This window comes from Malaclemys terrapin, chromosome 3 (genome assembly GCF_027887155.1).
Source record: "Malaclemys terrapin pileata isolate rMalTer1 chromosome 3, rMalTer1.hap1, whole genome shotgun sequence".
NCBI classification, from domain to species: domain Eukaryota; kingdom Metazoa; phylum Chordata; order Testudines; family Emydidae; genus Malaclemys; species Malaclemys terrapin.
Window position 1 is genome coordinate 144,039,313 of NC_071507.1, and position 22,079 is coordinate 144,061,391.

Genomic DNA, 22,079 nt, shown 5'->3' on the forward strand with positions numbered 1-22,079 from the left:
GCTAAAATTGTTGCATAACTTGAAACATTTAATGCAGTTTTCTTTTTACAGAGTAATAGCTATATGTAGTGTCAGCTTCCAGGATAGCTGCTGCACCACTGACCCTTCTTGGGGTCTGGAGTGCACCCCCATAGATGTCAGGCCTCAGATCTTTCTCTCTCAGAGAGTAGAATTCTGTAACTTTCCTGCTTTTAGACCAGTGTGACAGATTTTCGTTACCAATCTGCCTGAGGCCATAGTTGATCAGGCTGGGGCCACAGGATCTTTTTTGGGAGGAGATGAAGAGGCACACCAAGTGTTTAAATTTTAAAGCTTTTATTGATAAAATAATAAAATAACACAGCAGAGAGTGCTGGGAACGCTCCCACATCACTCAGGGGAAGAAAGAAAGCGTTAATGCCCCAAGCCCTAACCCACTTTCATACTCTCACACGCACGACCCAGACTGGCCAAGTCTGGGTGTAACATCAGAAGAAGGGGGGGCGAAGGTGGACGGGAGTGCTGTCCTGGGCGCCCAGGCCAGCCAAGGATCCGCTGGGTTCTCGGAGTTGTTTCAGCTCTCAGGAGGGTTTTAAGTCCTGGGCTCCTTGGAGAGGGGCGAGTTTCATTCAGGAAACTCTGCTCCTAGTGCTTTGGGTTGTGACCCCAGGACTTATGTCCCCTGGATACCAATTATGATTACTTCAGCAGGCCCAACTGGGATTTGAATCCTGCTGTTGAGTTCTCTCCGAGAGCTGTGACTAGTAGTTAGTGCACAGGGACCATACCGCTTTCTCAAACAAGTATTGTTCAATATTACCAGTAGAAATAAAGCAGACTGAGACATGGGGTACAAATAAGAGGCCTGGCCACATGAATCTTGCATTGCTTTTACCTTAGCTGCTCCTGGCCTAGATGCTTAGGTCCCGTTTAGAGAGAGGCTGCTTGCCTATAGCTCTTACCTCCCCCTAGTCTGTATCAGCCTCATAGCATGCTGACCACTTGTCCTTCTTCCTTTCTGCCAGGGCCACCTTCTAAGGTCTCTTATTTTTGGCGTCTCAGCTTCTTTCATCTCATTTATGTCTGATGGCACCATTATTTTTGTTAGCTGCTTTAAAGGTGTTTACCAGAAGCTCTTATCTGTCTTTCCTCCTCAGTTCTTTAACCCCTTTATTACCGCCCCCCCTTGATTTAACTCTATGCACTATCGTGCAACTATACAAAACTGAGCAGAGAAACAGTCTCACATGATGGTGATAAGATACTAGACACTTCCACGCTTTGTCACATGTGAATTATCAAATCCTTAGGCAAAGAGGTTTTAACTTGGGCTATGGCTGTTACTGAGATCACAGGAAGCACCCAGAAATTGTTAGAATGAAATTTAATTCTTGAAGTACTTCTGCATATTTGCCCTTTATTATGCTGCTACGCTTCTGCAGCCTTCAGGAAAGCAGTGTCCATTGAACTGCATGAGCAGCTTCTGTCAGAACATTCTGAACATTCAGAGCCAATACCAAAAGGGCAGTGTGTTGTGTTTATATTTTAGACCCTGACTGACTAAGCACAGACAGTGCCAGTATTTCTTAATGTAAAACCTTAAAAGTCAGGGTCCCTGATCGATCTTGGATCGATATCTGGCTCCAGAGATGCCCAAGTCAAGTAAACAGTCACTGAAAAATCATGTACTAGTTCCTATCTAGTCTGACTGGCATGGCAGGAGCAAACCATTCTGAGGCACTGAAGAAACTTGCATCTAGGCAGAATCCAGTCTGGGCAGGAAACCTCGGGTTGGTACCAAAGGAGTCACGAGAGAGACCTGGATTTTGACAAAAATGTGTTCCAAAACGGGTGTTTAAATTCCACCAGATTCAGTCCCCTAGCTCAGTGGTTCTCAACCAGGGGTACATGTTTGAAATTAAAATACTTTTTTATTTGAAATTTCTTTGTTTCCAATTTTACTTCAATTTTGATTTGGAGGTAAGCCTTTTAAAAGTTTTTGTTTCATGTCAAATTAAAGGCTTCATTTGAGGTCAAATGAAATTTTTGACTTTGTTTTTGTTTGCCAAACACACATCATCTGGGGTCTAGCTGAAATTTCTTAAATCTTTTGTTCAGCTGCTGAACAGAAGAGGCAGTTATTTCCACAACTCTAATTGAAATACCAGTTATATTTTATGTAAGGTGACATTACCTCTGTGTTTTTAAGGCTCCGTCTACTAGGTCTAGAGTGGTTTTAGTGGTATTCCTTAGTGATGTTAATAAATATCTCCCAAAATGTCCTATGTAGAAGATTTACATGTACACAGTGCTACTCTCTCAACTTGGCATCTAGGTTTGATGCTTTGCAGCCCCAAAGAAGGGAAATATAGTGGGTTTTAACTTTTCATAAATACTTCTGTTTCAGTTATTTCCCAGCCATGTCTCTTATTCTTGGATTTTTGCTTCATATAAATGTTAATCTTTCTGGTTCAGGTTCAGGGAATTGGAAGCTGAGGTGGGCATCTTAGTTGCTAGAAAACATGAGGGATATTTAATTTTAGTAGACAAACAAAATATACCAGGTATGCCTGAAGTGGAGAGAGCAGGCTTCTGGCAGCCACTACCAAACTGAATAGAAGATTAGGCAGACTTTGCTAACTCTAGAGAGTCACCTTCTGTGGATATTGCCTAGTCATCTGTGCCAGAGATTATCCCCATGAATGTGTCATAACTTCTGAATAGCAAATGTTGCCAGCTGCATGCTATTAAGCTTCATATTTAACTGGATTTGGTGTAGGGTGACCAGATGTCTCAATTTTTATAGGGACAGTCCTGATATTTGGGGCTTTTTCTTATATAGAGGTCTACCCCTCCCATCCCAATTTTTCACAGTTACTATCTGATCACCCTATTTGGGTGTGGCACTATGACCTCAGAGGCCTTGGAACTCCTAGTTCTGGAGCCCTATCTATAGTTGTATCAGACAAACTTTTTAAAGTTCACTTGTTTTTAAAATCTAATCTAGCACAAATGCTACAAATAGTATATTTGAAAACTATTAAGTCTCAGGAAGAGACCTGAATACTGTAGCTAGAATATTGAAATATTGATTGGCCGAACATTCAGTGTGCCCAACAAAATACTAAATCCTTCATTATTGTTCCTCTTATCCACAAAAATGGATACCCTATATAACCGAGAATTAGCTTAGAGAGAAATAAATAGGTAAATGGCCAAGTCTGTTACTTTTAGCAAACCTGAAACTTTTGTGGCTTTCGTTTTTCACTACCAGTGAATTCTAGCAACTTTTTCACTTATTAATGAAGTTACCTGTACTGAGCTATTTGCTTGTGCTTGCATTATTTATTTCAAATGTTAGGGTATGTAAATAGATACAGAACTTTTCAAATCATTAAGACAGCTCAGAGTGTTGCACAACTTGGCCATGTTTGAATGCTAACCCCTTCTCCTCCCCCTCCTTCCCCCCCCCACCTAATGTTAAATAAATTGTGTAGTGAATAGTTTTTATTGAAAACTTGGCTGTAAGAACGTTCTACTATGCAGCATTACTGTACATCAAATTTGTTGCCTAAAAAAAGTATTCGTTTCACATTGATACCGGTGGTAATCCTATCTTATGAAGTTGATTTTAGTCTGGCACTTGAAATTGTCTTCAGTAACACTGTATGTGCATATTGGAAATAATAGCACTGACTTCAAGCATGACAGGTTTTTTGTTTTGTATTGCTTTTTTAAATTTTCGATGCACGTATTTACACAGAGCTATTAAAGAACTTATTTATGACAAACATTTTAGGTATTGCTGACAAGAGTTCTGGTTGATCTGAAAATCACTGATAATGAAAATTCCTCTTTTAAAGAATGTACCATTGATGAACCGGTAACCCTGATAAAATATTGCTGTTATCTACGGTTGTAGCTCTCAAGGGCTTCTTGTTCACTCATTGGTCTTATGGAAATCTACTTATCTAGGCACTATTTTTATACTGGAGTAGCTAAGGACACTGAAACTTGTTCTTGCTTTCTTTCCTTTTTATCCACCATTGTAACAGCAACTGCATGCCTGGGTATTTTACTTGGCTATAAAATCTGGTTATTTAAAGTCTCAAAACACTGAGGATCTTGAATTTAAGAAAATTGAGTGCAGTATTAGTCAAACTTCATTAGACTGAGATTTATTTTGTTTTATAAAGTATCTGAAATTAGAATTTTTGAATTTATTTTCTTCTGGCTCCTGAATCTTGGTTACCTGTCCCATATATTCATAAGTTGTTTTCTTTTTTTTTTTAAACCAGACTATGTAGATATTTCATGCTATTACCTGGAAAGTGTTCAAATTCTAAGCATAGCTTTTTATAATTAATCTGGACCATTTTTTAATTTACACTTTTCCTTTTAGTGGAAAATACTAGCTGATAAATACAACTCTAACCATTAGCCACAAATGGGAAAAATTGTCCGTGTTTTAGCTAAAAGCTAATTTATAACACACCCAATTGATATGAGCATAAATACCTGTGTGGATTTAGTGTGTGTGGGTAATTTTCCCTTAACCTGTGGATGCCTGTGCTGTTGTCAATGTCAAACACATGATCTGGCTGGAAGTCTGGTGAGCACATCATGTACATAGGATTCAATAACTGTATAGTAAAGAAAGAGATGGCTATAACTCTGCAAAGAATAAATGTTTCAGAATTGGCTTTTTTATAGAATTGCTTTTTTTGTCTTGATATTGTCAGCATGAAAATACTTTTTTTTTTTTTTTTTTCCCCCTCTTCACACAATGGAGTGGAATTGGGGGTTATAGCATGCGTATGCAAACTGGTTTTACTTTTAGCAGAAGATTATTTAAATTGCCCTGATAACCTTAAGGCTCCCATCATTTAGTGTGTTTAAAGAAAAAAATGTGCACCTTTTTTTATATTCACTTTCTAGGCTCCCAGCAGTCTTATGGAGACCCTTGAACAACATCTAAACACGTTGGAAGGGAAAAAACCTGGGAACAGGTAAAATGATGCAATTACATGTGTAGAACTAGATTAAAAATTCATCAAGCCAAAAATAGAAGCCCCTCCAGGCCAGAGGGGCCACCCAGCATCCAGAGCTTCCCATTTTGCTTCTTATTGAAAGAAGAGGCGAGCTGGAACCAAGAAGCACTTCTCTCCTAGAGCAACGCTTGGATACTAGCCATCTTTAATTCTTCAGGCTGTGTTGATTGTTTCAGAGCTGCCACATTTAAGTTCTTTGCAAGACCAGTGAAGAGAGAAAGTGGTCTGTGTATCGCTGTTCTCCACTGGAACTTCCAGGGAAGTAGGGGAAGCATAGTGATGTCAGACTCCATTTGCCTACGGGGAGTATAGCATCATCACACTGTGTTCATCCAAGTATTTGCTGTTCCTCTAATTTATACTGGTTCTACTTCCCCATACTGGACTTTAAACACTGCTTGAGATTTTATTTTTTTTTTCACACCATTATGACCATACAAGCAATGCCTTTTTACAGCTATTTTAAGATTTCCCTGTGTTTTATATCTGAAACAAGTATAACCTATACAAATGTAATTCTGTTTTGTTTTGACACCAACTAATTAAACATAAACATTGAAGACGGCCCGCACTTATGTCATTCATGATTCACTTTTCAAAACAGACTAATCCTATTATTTAGCTAGCATCATTGACTTCTCGGATGTTTTCTGTTTACAAGCGCCGCTTAATGGAGTTCTTAATTTTACCCCCAAAAAATTATGTATACACTGCAACATAATGGAATCCACTTAACTTGTATTGCTTTTGTACAAGGACCAGTTTGAGGAAGAATAAGTTGGTTCTTCACCGTTACTTTATTTGCTGTAAAAATTTGTAAAAATTCTATTTGCTGGGCAGATTTTTCTAATCGTCTTGCAGCCTCTTATCTAGATGTTTATCTTAACTGTTCACTTTTTGAGGAAAAAAGTTAAAGTGCACTTAACCTATGCATTCTTTCTTTTCTTTCTGTATGTCTGTTTGCCGTGCAATTTAGTGAAGGGTAAGTTTTTATATACTCTTGTTTGCATGCATATTTAAGTGCTCATCTTATTGAGGAGATTGAGTGATTAAATCTTGCCAGTTTCTAGTTTCTATGATTAAGTTGCTTTTTCATGAGCTTTGCATATATTTGTGTTCGCTGATATTTGCAATTAATCAAGGAATATTTGCTTTCTCGTGCACAAAGAGGAATATCTAATAGTGTATTTCAGAACTAGTTGTCTTAACCACAAAATTTAAATGCATGAAAAATTCTCTGATCAATTTCACAAATGGGAATGTACCCAGAAGTTAAACTGGTACAAAAAATTGACTATCAGATTAGTAAAAAAGCTTAGCCTAGAAGTGAGAAAATTGACTGACTCAAACTATTTAGAGAGACAAGTGTATGAGGTAATATCTTTTTATTGGACCAGTTTCTGTTGGTGAAAGACACACTTTTGAGCTTACACAGAGATCTTCTTCAGGTTTTTTTACTCAGCTGAAGTTCTGTGAAAGCAGCAATCAGTGACATAATTACTCTTTTTATAACAAACAACTATCTATGGGTAAGAAAATGCACAGCTAGGGCACTCAAACAGCCTTAACTCTGCCTAGTAGTGACAGCATGAGGTAGGAAAAAGCCCAAATACATCTTTCCTGAGTTTAATCTAGGACCAGAAATATTAATATGCCTTCATTAAAACTGTATGGTTATTGCATGATGTCACCACAGGGCAGATTTTAGTCTAGGTGTCCTAACTATGCATTGCCATATCTTTGCATATTTGGGCTTCTTTTCAGTATAATCTTCGATATGAATTTCCTGGGTTTGTAATGTTTTGTTTTATTTATGTTAAATACAGTAGCCTTGTAACACTTTAATCTTAAATCACTGGTATGTATGCCTTAAATGCCACCTTACCATAGAGCTATATATTTCAGACATAACTGTCAGAAGCTAAGGCATAGCTGATCTTGGCTTTTGTAGCTTTCTGGCAGCTTAAAAATAAGTGGATTTGACCCGCTGAAGAGTCTTCCTGTTCCATAGTGACTCATATGCCAACCCTTCCCAGCCACCAATACAGGGGGCATGGCTGGGAAAGAGGTAAGGCCAGGCCACCACTTCACTCCAGTAATCCCCAGCTTTCATGGGGCCAAAAGCAGACGTGTAAGTTGCTGCCTTACTTACAGTTCTTGTGTCAAGTACATGGGGTCTGAACTGTAAGATTTGGCCCAGGGTGTCAAATGCCACAGACAGTACTAAACATAGGCATTAGTATTTCACCACTTAAAACTTCTCTTTATTTCCTAAAATGACAGACTTTGAGTTAAACTACAGCATGTATTGGTTTTGAAATGGCTTTTAGACAAGTCCAGCGTACTTGTTTGTAATCTCTTTGGTTAAATAATTTTTTAATGAGAACTTGAAAAACTATTCTGATGTTTCTTCAGCATGCTTTCCTAAAATGTACTTAACTAGAAAATCTTCATTATCTTCTCTTCTTTTTAGATCTGGTGCTCCTTCTCCCTTAAGCAAGGTAAATATTAATTGCTTATGTACTAATTAAGATTGATTGCTCTCAGTCAGCATATGCTTTTAAACTACCATTAGAGTTAAAAGTGCTTAAGAAAAATTCTTTATTTGGGTCTGTGTGGCATTCTTCCCTCCCCCTCCCCCCCCGAAACCTCCACATATCCCAAGCTCTAGGCAAACTACCATCAGTTTAAAAAAAAAAAAAAAAAAAGGGTGTGTGTGTGGACGCAAACAATGAAACCACTGTAAAACAGGGATTGGAGACCTGCTCTTGAATTTTAAGCTGCTAACTCATGGTGGCTGAGAATGCTCTCGAAAGAATGTTGAACTGCCTTGCCGGGAGATGGCAATCAAGTGCTATGTGGAGGCATAACGGATGTCCACACCTTCAACTTGGCCATTCCCATTTCCCAGTGAGAAGCTGACTCGGTGGCATGTCAGCTTCTCTCCCCTACATCTTTTTCTCTAGTAATATATTTACTGTGACGAGACTGCCTTTTTGAGTTCTCCGCTATTTGATTTGCCATCCCCTATTTGGCTGGTTTCAGATCACTGTTCCTCCCCCTCTCCCCCCAAATGTCTGCATGCTTTTTGTTACAGAAATTCTAATACCAAGCAGCATCCAGCCTTATCCTAATGACCTTAGAGGACATGAACGCTGCCTCTCTCTTAGGCCTGGTCATGTCAGCTCAGAGGACAGGGTCTCTGCAAATGTTTGGCATCAGTCTGTCAGTGCCCAGGAAACATGACTCAAGTCATTCATTCATATGCTGAAATCATTCTGTAGATCAAACTTGTATGCACTAAAGGCTTCCACGAAGACAGGGGAATCAAATAGTCACCTCACTAGGAGTAAGGTGGCTATTGTGAATTATCAGTTGTGCAAGATGTTTCAACAGCTTTTAATGCCTACTTCTTCCAAGGAATATAGTAATAGGAATACCTACCTCTTCTATAGTCTTTTCATCCGTAGATCTCAAAGTGCTTTACAAAGGAGGTCAGTATCCCTATCTTACAGATGCGGAAACTTAAGCACAAAGAGGTAAAGTGACTTGCCTAGTGTACCCAGCAAGCCAGAGCACTATGGGCCCCCTCTACCTCCCATGGTTAGTTTTTCCTGTGTGCTGCTGCCTTGTTGACTTAGGGTGACCAGATGTCCCAATTTTATAGGGACAGTCCCGATTTTTGGGTCTTTCTCTTATATAGGCTCCTATTACCCCCCACCACCTGTCCTGATTTTTTACACTTGCTGTCTGGTCACCCTATGTTGACTTCACATTTCTTCAATGCGTTCATATGTAAATAGGCATCCAGTTTAGCTTACAATGCTTAGTGTACATCCAAGAGATGAATAAACATTATATGTCTGCCAGAAAACCTGTTTCTCCGCCTCTGCTGATGACTCATACCTTGACACAGACTCTAAGGACGTATTTCATTATTTATGTGCGTAACTCTTTACAAAGTATCTGTAGGTACATTTCACAATGATACTAAAAACCAGTGTGACCCCAGCTTTTATTTAAGACCTCACATGGCGTTCTGTGGTGAACCAGAATGTACATACAAGAATTCGGACTTTCTTGTAACCCCCTTGCCTGCTGGCATTAAGGTGCTATTGGGTTACAACCATGTACTATTGTCTTCAGTCTTCATTACTTGTGGTTGCAGAATACAATAACAAGCCCCAGTCACGGGGATGCATGACTCAGTGCCCCAGACAGTAATTCCGAATTATTCTGATGGGAAGATCTTTAGTCCTTTTAAGTACCTACACTGCTAACCGCTGGACTGACTTCTGCAAGGTGAATTACTGAGTGAAGAACTGAAGAGTGGCCTGAGTCTTTGATTCTGTTACTCTGAATACGTGGTTGTAGTTACAATTGATAAATGCAGCAGTCTTGAAATCTACTTTCATGGTGTAGCTTAATGTTTGCAATTTGTCAAATGAGGGCAGCTTCCTCAAAAGTGACTTCTTGTAGGGGTACACAACTGAACTATGGGCTTCCCTGACCGTACAGAGAGGTTAACAAAGCTATAGTTAGGTTTTTGGTCTGTTCTCACAGCATTAGTTATATTTTGATACCAGTTAGCGTTACAACACATCAGTAACAGTTTAAATATTTAAAAGGAACTGCTGCTGATATAAAGCTTTTCAAATTGCCCATAAAATCCTGCAGAGCAGCTCTGTGGGAGTCCAAGGTTTTGGAGCTGACACTTAATTTTACACACAACTTGACCTGTTTTTGAGATGGAGCTGACTATTTATTGTACCCTCCCCCACGTTCTTGCATTATCCATTATGTAGGATTTAATCTAAACCTCTCTCTCACCATTTGGAAGCGTGTTCCTGGATCATGCTGATTTCTCTACCCTCTAAATTTCAGACTGAGGAGGAGGCACAGTATCGTCATTCCTAATTTTCTTCTCCAGCCCCATAAACTGGATTACCATTTTTACCATGAGTATACTTCCCCACTTCCTAAATAACCCCAAATCCCTTGCATGTTTTCTTGCTGTTCTGCTTTTAATACTCTTATGAAAGGGTAATATCTCTCTTCCCACGGGAAGTCTCACTTCAAAATTCTTAAACATAACCCATGCTCCTAGCCTTGAGGAGACATGTTGATATGGCCATGTTGATCTATCCAAAGTACCATCAAAGAAAGAACTTGCTTGTCTGTAATTGTTGTCTGAATGTACAATAATATATTTGATTTGCTTTATGTTCCCAATATTTTTCTTGACAGAATTTCTCAGTTGAGCTGTTTTTCCCCAGAGATTACTTTTCCAGGGAACTACCATGTGATTCCCTGATTGGTGATACTGGCACTTCTCTTCTTCAGAGCATTTTACGCATTAACTAATTAGCCTCTGATTGTTAACTCTTCATTATTCTTGTTCCCTTTACCCTCTATCTCCACCCAGATAAGACACTTGAGATGCTATGCAATGATTCAAAGTGGAATAGTACGGTATCTAAACAGAATCCTCTCTCCAAAAAAGGGTATTTCTGACAAGAAAATAAATGTAGAAACAAAGTGCTAACAGTTACCATGTTTTCTGTTTAACACATTTTAGTGGGTGGGGAACTAGAATCGTATAAAAGTTGGAGGATTGATGGGACAGAAATTGAGGAAGAGCAAATTTCTTTCCCTAGATGTATATATCAAAAATAACCCCCAACACCACCACCACCAGCGTGAGACTTAATGTGGGATCTTCTTAAAGGTGGATGGTGGAAAACTGTCGATCCCTATCAGGGTAAAGAAATTTGAGACTACAAACTTTAGCCATAAGAGCCACAGACAGCATTTGGATGTTGCACCTAAGAGTAGGTATCTCCCAATGATACCATCCATTATTATGGAGATAGTTGCCTCTAATAAGTTGTTTTAACAAATCGTAATCTTGGGTCTGTTGGAGCATTTCATGAACTGAAGTAAAGTATTTTCTTTTAAACTGCTTTATCAAGCTTCTCAGGTTGGAGGGTATGCAGTGGAAAGTAGTGATGTACAAACGTGCAAACATGGCTAGTACAAAGAAAGAAGCCACATAATATCTGTTTTTTTTTATAGCTGACCATTTTTTCTTTTCTCAATTTCACTGAAACTAAATGCATAGGGTGAATAACTTGCATCTCCAAAAAAAGAGATAAGTTGGGATTTGAGCCTTTGGAAAGGCAGGGTTTAAGAAGCTTACCCAGTGACCAGACATTCCCCATGCAAGTAAAGGATCCCATAAACCAGGGGTAGGCAACCTATGGCACACGTGCTGAAGGCAGCACGCGAGCTGATTTTCAGTGGCACTCACACTGCCCGGGTCCTGGCCACCAGTCCGGGGGGCTCTACAATTTAATTTTAAATGAAGCTTCTTAAACATTTTTAAAATCTTATTTACTTCACATACAACAATAGTTTAGTTACGGTATATATTATAGACTTATAGAAAGAGACCTTCTAAAAACATTAAAATGTATTACTGGCACGCAAAACCTTAAATTAGAGTGAATAAATGAAGACCCGGCACACCGCTTCTGAAAGGTTGCCGACCCCTGCCATAAACAGAGCACACAATTTAGTTAAGTAGCGTTCTGTACTTGTGTGTGTTTGGTTTTTTTTTTTTGTTTTGTTTTGTTTTTTTTTTTTTCAAATTTGCTAGTCCATTAAAGCATTTCTTATTTAAGAATATTTATGCTGTTCAGCCTTTGAAGTAAAAAGTAGTGCATTCTGTATGGAGACTTGATTTCTTTGTGTTGTCCCCAGATTAATTTTTATTCACTAGAAAATTTTCTTTTTGTATTAGAGGTAATATTAGTTTGTAAGGTAGACTTGAAAGCCTATGCTAGTCTATATATTGATGATGGCACTACCTGTTTGAGTGATTATGTATTTTGACTTTTTGTCTCCAGTCTTCTCCAGCCACAACTGTTACATCTCCTAATTCTACCCCAGCAAAAAGTATTGATACTTCTCCACCAGTTGATCTCTTTGCAACTTCATCTACAGCCGCTCCTGTCAGGTAAGTTCTGCAATATGTTAATTGTGAACTGTTTTCATGTATTGCCTACAGACCCTTTCCCCATTTCACATTGTGGATTTTAAAAGCTAACCATGTTCCATAGTTCTGAGAAATGCTGTGCCTGCTATACAAATTCCAGATCTCTGGAGTATACCAGCTACAGCTCTACAGTTTGTCACTGGACTCATTCACAATTTTTAGTTTACTTAACACTGAATGCATAGCATATTTGTGGAATGGTACAGCATTACAGTTGTACAAACACTAGATTTATATGACTAATTCCAAGAAAGCTGAAATTAGTTCCGTAGCTACTTTGGGCTGTATCCAATATCACAACCGTTAAGCACTGCCACTTCATATTATTCATAGATTCATAGATTATAGGACTGGAAAGGACCTCGAGAGGTCATCGAGTCCAGTCCCCTGCCCGCATGGCAGGACCAAATACTGTCTAGACCATCCCTGATAGACATTTATCTAACCTACTCTTAAATATCTCCAGAGACGGAGATTCCACAACCTCCCTAGGCAATTTGTTCCAGTGTTTAACCACCCTGACAGTTAGGAACTTTTTCCTAATGTCCAACCTAGACCTCCCTTGCTGCAGTTTAAACCCATTGTTTCTGGTTCTATCCTTAGAGGCTAAGGTGAACAAGTTCTCTCCCTCCTCCTTATGACACCCTTTTAGATACCTGAAAACTGCTATCATGTCCCCTCTCAGTCTTCTCTTTTCCAAACTAAACAAACCCAGTTCTTTCAGCCTTCCTTCATAGGTCATGTTCTCAAGACCTTTAATCATTCTTGTTGCTCTTCTTTGGACCCTTTCCAATTTCTCCACATCTTTTTTAAAATGCGGCGCCCAGAACTGTACACAATACTCCAGCTGAGGCCTAACCAGAGCAGAGTAGAGCGGAAGAATGACTTCTCGTGTCTTGCTCACAACACACCTGTTAATGCATCCCAGAATCATGTTTGCTTTTTTTGCAACAGCATCACACTGTTGACTCATATTTAACTTGTGGTCCACTATAACCCCTAGATCCCTTTCTGCCGTACTCCTTCCTAGACAGTCTTTTCCATTCTGTATGTGTGAAACTGATTTTTTCTTCCTAAGTGGAGCACTTTGCATTTGTCTTTGTTAAACTTCATCCTGTTTACCTCAGCCCATTTCTCCAATTTGTCCAGATCATTTTGAATTATGACCCTGTCCTCCAAAGTAGTTGCAATCCCTCCCAGTTTGGTATCATCCGCAAACTTAATAAGCGTACTTTCTATGCCAATATCTAAGTCGTTGATGAAGATATTGAACAGAGCCGGTCCCAAAACAGACCCCTGCGGAACCCCACTCGTTACGCCTTTCCAGCAGGATTGGGAACCATTAATAACAACTCTCTGAGTACGGTTATCCAGCCAGTTATGCACCCACCTTATAGTAGCCCCATCTAATTTGTATTTGCCTAGTTTATCGATAAGAATATCATGCGAGACCGTATCAAATGCCTTACTAAAGTCTAGGTATACCACATCCACCGCTTCACCCTTATCCACAAGGCTCGTTATCCTATCAAAGAAAGCTATCAGATTGGTTTGACATGATTTGTTCTTCACAAATCCATGCTGGCTGTTCCCTATCACCTTACCACCTTCCAAGTGTTTGCAGATGATTTCCTTAATTACTTGCTCCATTATCTTCCCTGGCACAGAAGTTAAACTAACTGGTCTGTAGTTACCTGGGTTGTTTTTATTTCCCTTTTTATAGATGGGCACTATATTTGCCCTTTTCCAGTTTTCTGGAATCTCTCCCGTCTCCCATGACTTTCCAAAGATAATAGCTAGAGGCTCAGATACCTCCTCTATTAGCTCCTTGAGTATTCTAGGATGCATTTCATCAGGCCCGGGTGACTTGCAGGCATCTAACTTTTCTAAGTTATTTTTAACTTGTTCTTTTTTTATTTTATCCGCTAAACCTACCCCCTTCCCATTAGCATTCACTATGTTAGGCATTCCTTCAGACTTCTCGGTGAAGACCGAAACAAAGAAGTCATTAAGCATCTCTGCCATTTCCAAGTTTCCTGTTGCTGTTTCTCCCTCTTCACTAAGCAGTGGGCCTACCCTGTCTTTGGTCTTCCTCTTGCTTCTAATGTATTGATAAAAAGTCTTCTTGTTTCCTTTTATTCCCGTAGCTAGTTTGAGCTCATTTTGTGCCTTTGCCTTTCTAATCTTGCCCCTGCATTCCTGTGTTGTTTGCCTATATTCATCCTTTGTAATCTGTCCTAGTTTCCATTTTTTATATGACTCCTTTTTATTTTTTAGATCGTGCAAGATCTCGTTGTTAAGCCAAGGTGGTCTTTTGCCACATTTTCTATCTTTCCTAACCAGCGGAATAGCTTGCTTTTGGGCCCTTAATAGTGTCCCTTTGAAAAACTGCCAACTCTCCTCAGTTGTTTTTCCCCTCAGTCTTGATTCCCATGGGACCTTACCTATCCGCTCTCTGAGCTTCCCAAAATCTGCCTTCCTGAAATCCATTGTCTCTATTTTGCTGTTCTCCCTTCTACCCTTCCTTAGAATTGCAAAGTCTATGATTTCATGATCACTTTCACCCAGGCTGCCTTCTACTTTCACATTCTCAACGAGTTCCTCCCTATTTGTTAAAATCAAGTCTAGAACAGCTTCCCCCCTAGTAGCTTTTTCAACCTTCTGAAATAAAAAGTTGTCTCCAATGCAGTCCAAGAATTTGTTGGATAGTCTGTGCCCCGCTGTGTTATTTTCCCAACATATATCCGGATAGTTGAAGTCCCCCATCACCACCAAATCTTGGGCTTTGGATGATTTTGTTAGTTGCTTGAAAAAAGCCTCATCCACCTCTTCCACCTGGTTAGGTGGCCTGTAGTAGACTCCTAGCATGACATCTCCCTTGTTTTTTGCCCCTTTTAGCCTAACCCAGAGACTCTCAACACTTCCGTCTCCTATGTCCATCTCTACCTCAGTCCAAGTGTGTACATTTTTAATATATAAGGCAACACCTCCTCCCTTTTTCCCCTGTCTATCCTTCCTGAGCAAGCTGTACCCATCCACACCAACATTCCAATCATGTGTATTATCCCACCAAGTTTCAGTGATGCCAACAATGTCATAGTTGTATTTATTTATTAGCACTTCCAGTTCTTCCTGCTTATTCCCCATACTTCTCGCATTTGTATATAGGCATCTAAGATACTGGTTTGATCTTTCCTCCCAGTTTTGTCCTGACTCTCCTTTCTCTCTGCCAATATAGCCCACACTCCCTCTCGTTTCCGACCCATCTCCCCGGTCTCCATGTTCCCTACTTACCTGTGGGCTTTGCTCACCTGTCCCCGTCGAACCTAGTTTAAAGCCCTCCTCACTAGGTTTATATAAATAAACAAGTTCTGTTTGACTAGAATCCTAGAATATCAGTATTGGAAGGGACCTCAGGAGGTCATCTAGTCCAACCCCCTGCTCCAAAGCAGGACCAATCTCCAGACAGATTTTTGCCCCCGATCCCTAAATAGCTCCCTCAAGGATTGAACTCACAACCCTCTGTTTAGCAGGCCAATGCTCAAGTCACTGAGCTATCCCTCCCCCATATACATGTTAATGGAAATAGTGTTAACTTAATTTATTGATTTTTATTTCTACTTTAACCTTAAATATTAAGCTTCACATCTAAATAGACATGATGAACCAAAATTCACTTACTTTTTTCACTTTATTCTTTTGAAGGGTGAGGTACTGAAATGTGACTAGTTTGTGATACAGTTCTAAAATGAGCCCTTGATATGAACTTTTTTCCTGTTGCCTGTTCAGTACCTGGTGCACAGGTCTCTAGTTTTCTGACCTAGTGGACAAAAATGTTTTGGAAGATGGTTGCTGTGACTGAAAACAGAGCTCCATTCCCGTTGGTCCTAAAAGGGTTTTGATTTTCCTTTTAGAAATTCTGCAGTAGTATTTCCTCTATTGTGCTTTGTCCTACAGTATCATTGCAGTTCAATTGTGTCCTCTGGAGAGACAGAACAGTATCAGTGTCCACTAATATAAATAAGTGATTAGGAACAATGATGTCCTCTCTCCAGGTGCTGAATACCTTCAGCATTTATTGAGCTAAATGTGTGTTTAAAGGCATTTAGTAGCTTCTGAAGGATTAGGTTCTGATCCAGAAAAATACTTGCTTTACAGTGGTTTGACAGATACCCTAATCTTGTTCACAACATTTACACGCCAGCGTAACATGAAACAGCTTTTACTTTGCAGAATTATACAAATGTCTGTAATCCTACAGATTTGGTTTTTCTTCCCTCCCCCCATAGCACTTCCAAACCATCCAGTGATCTTCTAGATCTTCAGCCAGATTTCACATCTACTGGGCAAGCAGCTCCAACTGCTGCAGCAGGAGCAACTTCATGGGGAGGTAAAATACCTGTTTGTTTTACTCACTTTTCCTTTTAATCTCACTCTTAGATTGGCAGCTGAACTGAAACTTGTCTTTCCCTACTGTTATCATAGAATATCAGGGTTGGAAGGGACCTCAGGAGATCATCTAGTCCAACCCCCTGCTCAAAGCAGGACCAATCCCCAATTAAATCATCCAACAAATTTTTGCCCCATATCCCTAAATGGCCCCCTCAAGGATTGAACTCACAACCCTAGGTTTAGCAGGCCAATGCTCAAACCACTGAGCTATCCCTCCCCCCGGGTTGTAGGCTCGGGTTGTAGGTTCTTTGCAATGAAGAATCTTCTAGGAGTGGATGTGCACATCCTATAGGGGAGCCAGAGTGTGTAGCCCAGAGAGTGGGAGGGAACAGCTGGGAAGGAGATGGTGGGGTGGGGGAGCCTCAAACAGCCTGGTGGTGTGCTGATAGGGATGGGGCATAGGGATAGGGGTCAAAAGACCAGTGTTCTAATCTATACCAGTGGCTCTGCCCATGACTTGATAAGTGACTTACCCCCAGTCACATAACAGTTTTCCCTGCAGACAAATAAGATCTGTAGAAGAAAGGCACCATGAAAATTCTAAAATATTGGCACTATTACTTCTTGGATTTCTTAATCTGCCCTTGCTCAGTGAGTGGTGATATTTTTAGTTGGCCTGTAAGTGTATTAACAATCCTAGGAGTCCTAAATTTTGAAAACACTTCCAGGTGAACAAAACTGCTGATGGTAACAGCCATATCTGCATAGCCATGGTATGCAAAATCCTAAAAAATTTCAGTTTGGGCTAATGCTATTCTATATCCGAAACATTTCATGGACTCAAATTCTCTCTCTGAAACTTCTAAGGAAGAAAAGGCGTCTTGGGCAATGTATTTATATATCTGGTCTGTATTTGCTCTGATTTTTGAACTCTTAGAGCAGCAACTCTTGTGGATCTTCTAGCTCTAAAATTTTCCATATTAACCACTATTTTCAAAGATCTTAAGGCGAGAAAAGAAAACTCTGATCAATTCGCCTAACCTTCTTTCTACATAATACATGCTGTAGAATGTCACCTAGTTATTCCTGCATGAAGCCTATAACTTCTGGTTAACTAGAGCATATCCTTTTTAAAGACATCAAATCCTGATCCAAAGACTTCGAGTGATGGAGAATCTGCCACATCACTACATAATTTGTTCCAGTGGTTAATTCCCCTCTGTGTTAAAGATATAACAAGATACAGTGGTTGGGAGCCAGAGCTAGACAAATTCACGATTGTCCCTTCTATGTAGATACTTACAGATCATGATCAAGTTACCTCTTAATCTTCTCTTGGATAACCTGCATAGATGAAGATTTTTTTCATCTTCTTTGGTAAATCTGGTTTTCTAAACCTGAAGTCATTTTTGTAATAATTTTCTGAACTTTTTTCCAATGTATCCACTTTCTTTTTAAAGCATGGATAACAGAACTGCACACAGTATTCCAGTAATAAGCTTAATACCATCTATAGGGGGTAATAATACCTCCTTACTTCTCAATATTCCCTCTTGTACATCCAAGGGATGCGTTTCCTCTTAGCCATTGCATTGCACTGGAGCTCATGCTTAGTTGGCTATCCACTATGACCATAAGTCCTTTTCTATATTCTGAATATATTTGTCCATTCTCCAAGCCCTATAAGTGTGACCTACATTCTTGGTTCCTAGAAGTATTACCTTGCATTAACTATGTTAAAATGTATGTTCAAGTGAGTCCAGCTTACCATGCATTTGAATTCAGTGTATAGAACTGAGTTGTCCATGTTGTCTGTTCCACAGTTTTTATCATCTGTGGATTTTATTGGCAATCATCAATGATCTGGAAGAAAACAAGATCTAGATGTGGAATAGCACTGAGTCCAAAACACATGGCAGTAGGTCCCCATTAAAAATGCCCTCAATGAATGAAGTTTACTCATTTACAGTTATTTCTTTATCTAGCCATCTTAGTAACAAATTAAATATGAGCTACATTGGTTTTTGTATAGTATTAATTTTTAATTAGTGCCATGTGGTATCAAGTAAAATACCTGTTAGGTTGACGATATATAGATTTCTATGTCTTTATCAACCAAACTTTAATCTCCTCTTAGGCCAAACTTGATTGATTTTTTAATTTTTATCTTTTTCATAAAAATATATTGTCTGGAAAAAAATTATGCAGCCATGCTTTAATTCTGCACTGATGGCATCCTGTATTGGCCTTTCTATGATTTTGTCTTGGATCATGATCAAGCTAAGCGCCCTAGATTTACCCAGGTCAACTTATTTACCTTTTATAAATACTAGCATATTAGCTTTTATTCGGGCTACTGGATTTTGTTAAATATCAACATCGCAAACCTCTCAGCCAATTCTTCTAAAAATCCTGAGGTGCCAATTATCTGCAGACTTAAAAATGCTAAAGAGCAATTGTGAATTTAAACATCCTAATTACAGTTGAAGTAGAAAGTATTTCATTATCATGTGAACGTCCTCCACTTGATTCTGCATACAGAACAAAACATTTTTGAATCCTTCTGTCGTATCTGTCACTGACCATTTTAGCATCCTTGTCTAGTAATGTACCTATAACACCACTAAGATTTGTTTTGTTCCTGATGTAATAAGTTCCTTCTTATTTTCTTCTAACCTACTGAATGTAATTTTTGATACCCTTTAACCATTTTATTAGGAAAGCACTTGTTTCAACAACTCAAATTATTTTTTATTCTAATAAGTCTACTTTACCATTGGCAGTAATACAAATATGGTGTCCTGTTAAATATGTAGTAATTCTGTGTGAGATAATATGCTAATTGCAAGGAATACCTCTGTGCCTTACTTTGACACATCCTTCAAGCAACTGGCAAATCCATTAAAGTATTATGTACTGGAATAGGTTGCTTTTTATATATTTTTGAGGTTTCTTTATTTTGAAACTGGGATTTATTTTTTCAGTCTTGGGGGTGGGGTGGGGTTGGGGGTATGATAGGTAAATTTCACTTGATTTAGAATGAGCTCTAAAAATTATAACTAAATATCCAGGACTCCGTAAGAGAATGCAAGCTGCCAGTAAATGTATTTTAGAGTCTCTTCCTGTTGCTATACTGAAATTTTTACGCTGCGGAATACACTTTCAGAAAAGCTAGGCTTCCTTTCTCATGGGGTACTCTAGGCTTCCCACCTACTTCCTTCCTGAATGATCTTGCATCAGTTATCACAATTCAGCAGAGGAAATCAGAATGCTATTCTTTTCCAGTATTTGTACAGCTCCACTTGTCAAGTATAAGGAAATTGTTGAAAAGCAACAATAGATGTTCATGCATTTACTCCCTGTCCCTCTCTGGGTTATGTGCCTCCCGCACGCAAGGCCAAAAGAGCTTGATACTCAAAGCCAGATCAACTCATTAAATGGTCTGGGAGTGATTCAGACACAGTTGGTGAGGAGAAGTAAAAATTGGGTTTCTCCTGATCAGAGTCAAATTTTAAATGATCACTATGTAAAATAATTAAAAAGAAACTTGTACTGTCCTTAGGTCTTAAAGGTTAACTGTAAACAAAAGCCTATTTCACTTCAACTGGATATGAGAGCTGCCTTGTTTTAAGACAGGGGAGGATAGTTCAGCAGGGTATATGGTGATTTGCTTTAGGTTTCAAATGTCCATCCCCCACTGCTTCTAGCTGTCTCCTTTTTTCACTGGTGTTCCAACATACCTCATACTACATATCACAACCACCACAGATCTCTGTAAGAATAGGGACTGCCTGAGAGTATTGTTTATCATAGTATGCCCTTGTCAACTTCATATCTTTACAATGTAAAATAACAATAATAAACTAAAGAGCATATGAGATGGGATGCACAAGTATGGAGTATTTCACCATTCACATGAACCCTGTGCTACAATTGAAGCAAGTTCTTCTTCTAGAACGAAGACATGAACAGAGCAGAAAAAATTGGACAAATTAAATTTATAACTGGTCAAGGCTCGTTGTTCTCCAGACCTCCTCCTTTGCATCAGTCTCTCAAAGTTATTGAGAAGTTGACAATCTACTTATGTCTTCATATGCTAACATATTCCTTTCTTTCAGCAATGCCAAGCAGTTGTAATCTGTGAACCAAAAGTTTTAACGTTCTCTTGTAGCTTGTAACATCCTCTTGTAGGATTCCGGAAACTTGAGTCTCTAGGCTTCAAACAGAGACTAATTTTTATATGCTGAAAGAAGTTTAGAAAAACAGATCTAGAGATAGGGAAAAGAAACCATGAAACTAAGGAAGAGAATAGCTGTTGTGGCTAAGAGCCTGTTTTTATTTTCACAGTTTAAGGCACATCAGAAACTTTGTTTTTAGTACAGTGACATAATCTATATCGTACATGGTCACACAGACTGTTTTAACAGTGATTTGGATTTTAAAATGTATCTGCACTTTAACAATTAAGTAATATTGCTTTCTGAAAATTTCTCCCTCTTTTGTTTAGCTTCAGTGTAGCTGCCATGCTTCCATTTATTATACAAACTTTTCCATAGCTGCAGGTGCAATAATCTGCTTTCGTTTCTTTCTGTGGCAGTAGGTTTTAATAGGGCAAGGTTTGGGAAATAAAAATTGCAGAAATAATGGAACATAATGTACCAAATGGAATGTAGGGAAGGGTGAGCAAGCAAAGAGGAAGTGCACTGAAGGAATGCAGTGTATTACTAAGGCAGGGGTCGGCAACCTTCAGCACGGGGCCCATCAGGGTAATCAGCTGGTGGGCTGCGAGACACTTTGTTTACATTGACCATCTGCAGGAATGGCTCCCCCGCAGCTCTCAATGGCCATGGTTCGCCGTTCCTGGCCAATGGGAGCTGTGGGAAGTGGCGCAGGCCGCAGAGACATGCTGGCCACCGCTTTTTGCAGCTGCCATTGGCCAGGAATGGCAAACCGCGGCCACTGGGAGCTGCGGGGTGCAGTTCCTGCACAAACAAAGTAAACAAAATGTCTCGCAACCCGCCAGCAGATTACCCTGATGGGCCGTATGCCAGAGGTTACAGACCCCTTTACTAAGGATTCAGTAGATTAAATTTTGCAGTTTCTTGGACCTCTATGATGAGAGTTTACTTACATTCTTCATTTCCAATTAACACAAACTTGAGAACAGACGACTCTTTTGAGCCTTTCCCTATTCGTTACTGAAATCTTAGGCACTTTGGAAAATCCCACCCTAAATGACTTGTGATCCCAAATTAGCCATCCAGGGTGTGTCTACACTGCAATTCGACACCCATGACTGGCCCATGCCAGCTGACTTGGGTTTGGGCTAAAGGGACTGTTGAATTGTAGTATAGACATTCAAACTCAGGCTGCAGCACAGGCTCTGGGCCTTCCTACTTCAGAGTCCCAGAGCTTGGGCTGCAACCCAAGCCTGAGACCTGTAAGCCAGAGTCAGTTGGCATTGGCTAGCTGCGGGTAGCTAACTGCAGTGTAGACCTACCTTCAGGTGCTTTTGGAAGTCCAACCCTTTAATTTCTGCATTGTCTATGATTGTTGGACTTGCAAAGGAAATGATTGATTAAAAGAAGTGAAGCAGTGCT

General features: G+C 39.5%; 1 protein-coding gene across 4 annotated transcripts in view; it reads left to right on the top strand.

Annotated features, from left to right (window-relative positions):
• The window catches only part of SNAP91 (synaptosome associated protein 91), a 146,946-nt gene that overhangs the window by 76,825 nt on the left and 48,042 nt on the right, over positions 1–22,079 (top strand). For 3 of the 4 annotated variants that reach the window (XM_054023731.1, XM_054023730.1, XM_054023732.1), the window contains exon 10: positions 4,918–5,508. In XM_054023731.1, coding sequence (XP_053879706.1) covers positions 4,918–4,992 — 75 coding nt within the window. In that variant the 3' untranslated portion in view covers positions 4,993–5,508. Of the gene's footprint in view, positions 1–4,917; positions 5,509–6,006; positions 6,013–7,503; positions 7,532–11,938; positions 12,049–16,376; positions 16,478–22,079 lie in introns of those variants that run through there. The other variant, XM_054023734.1, reaches the window with a different exon arrangement.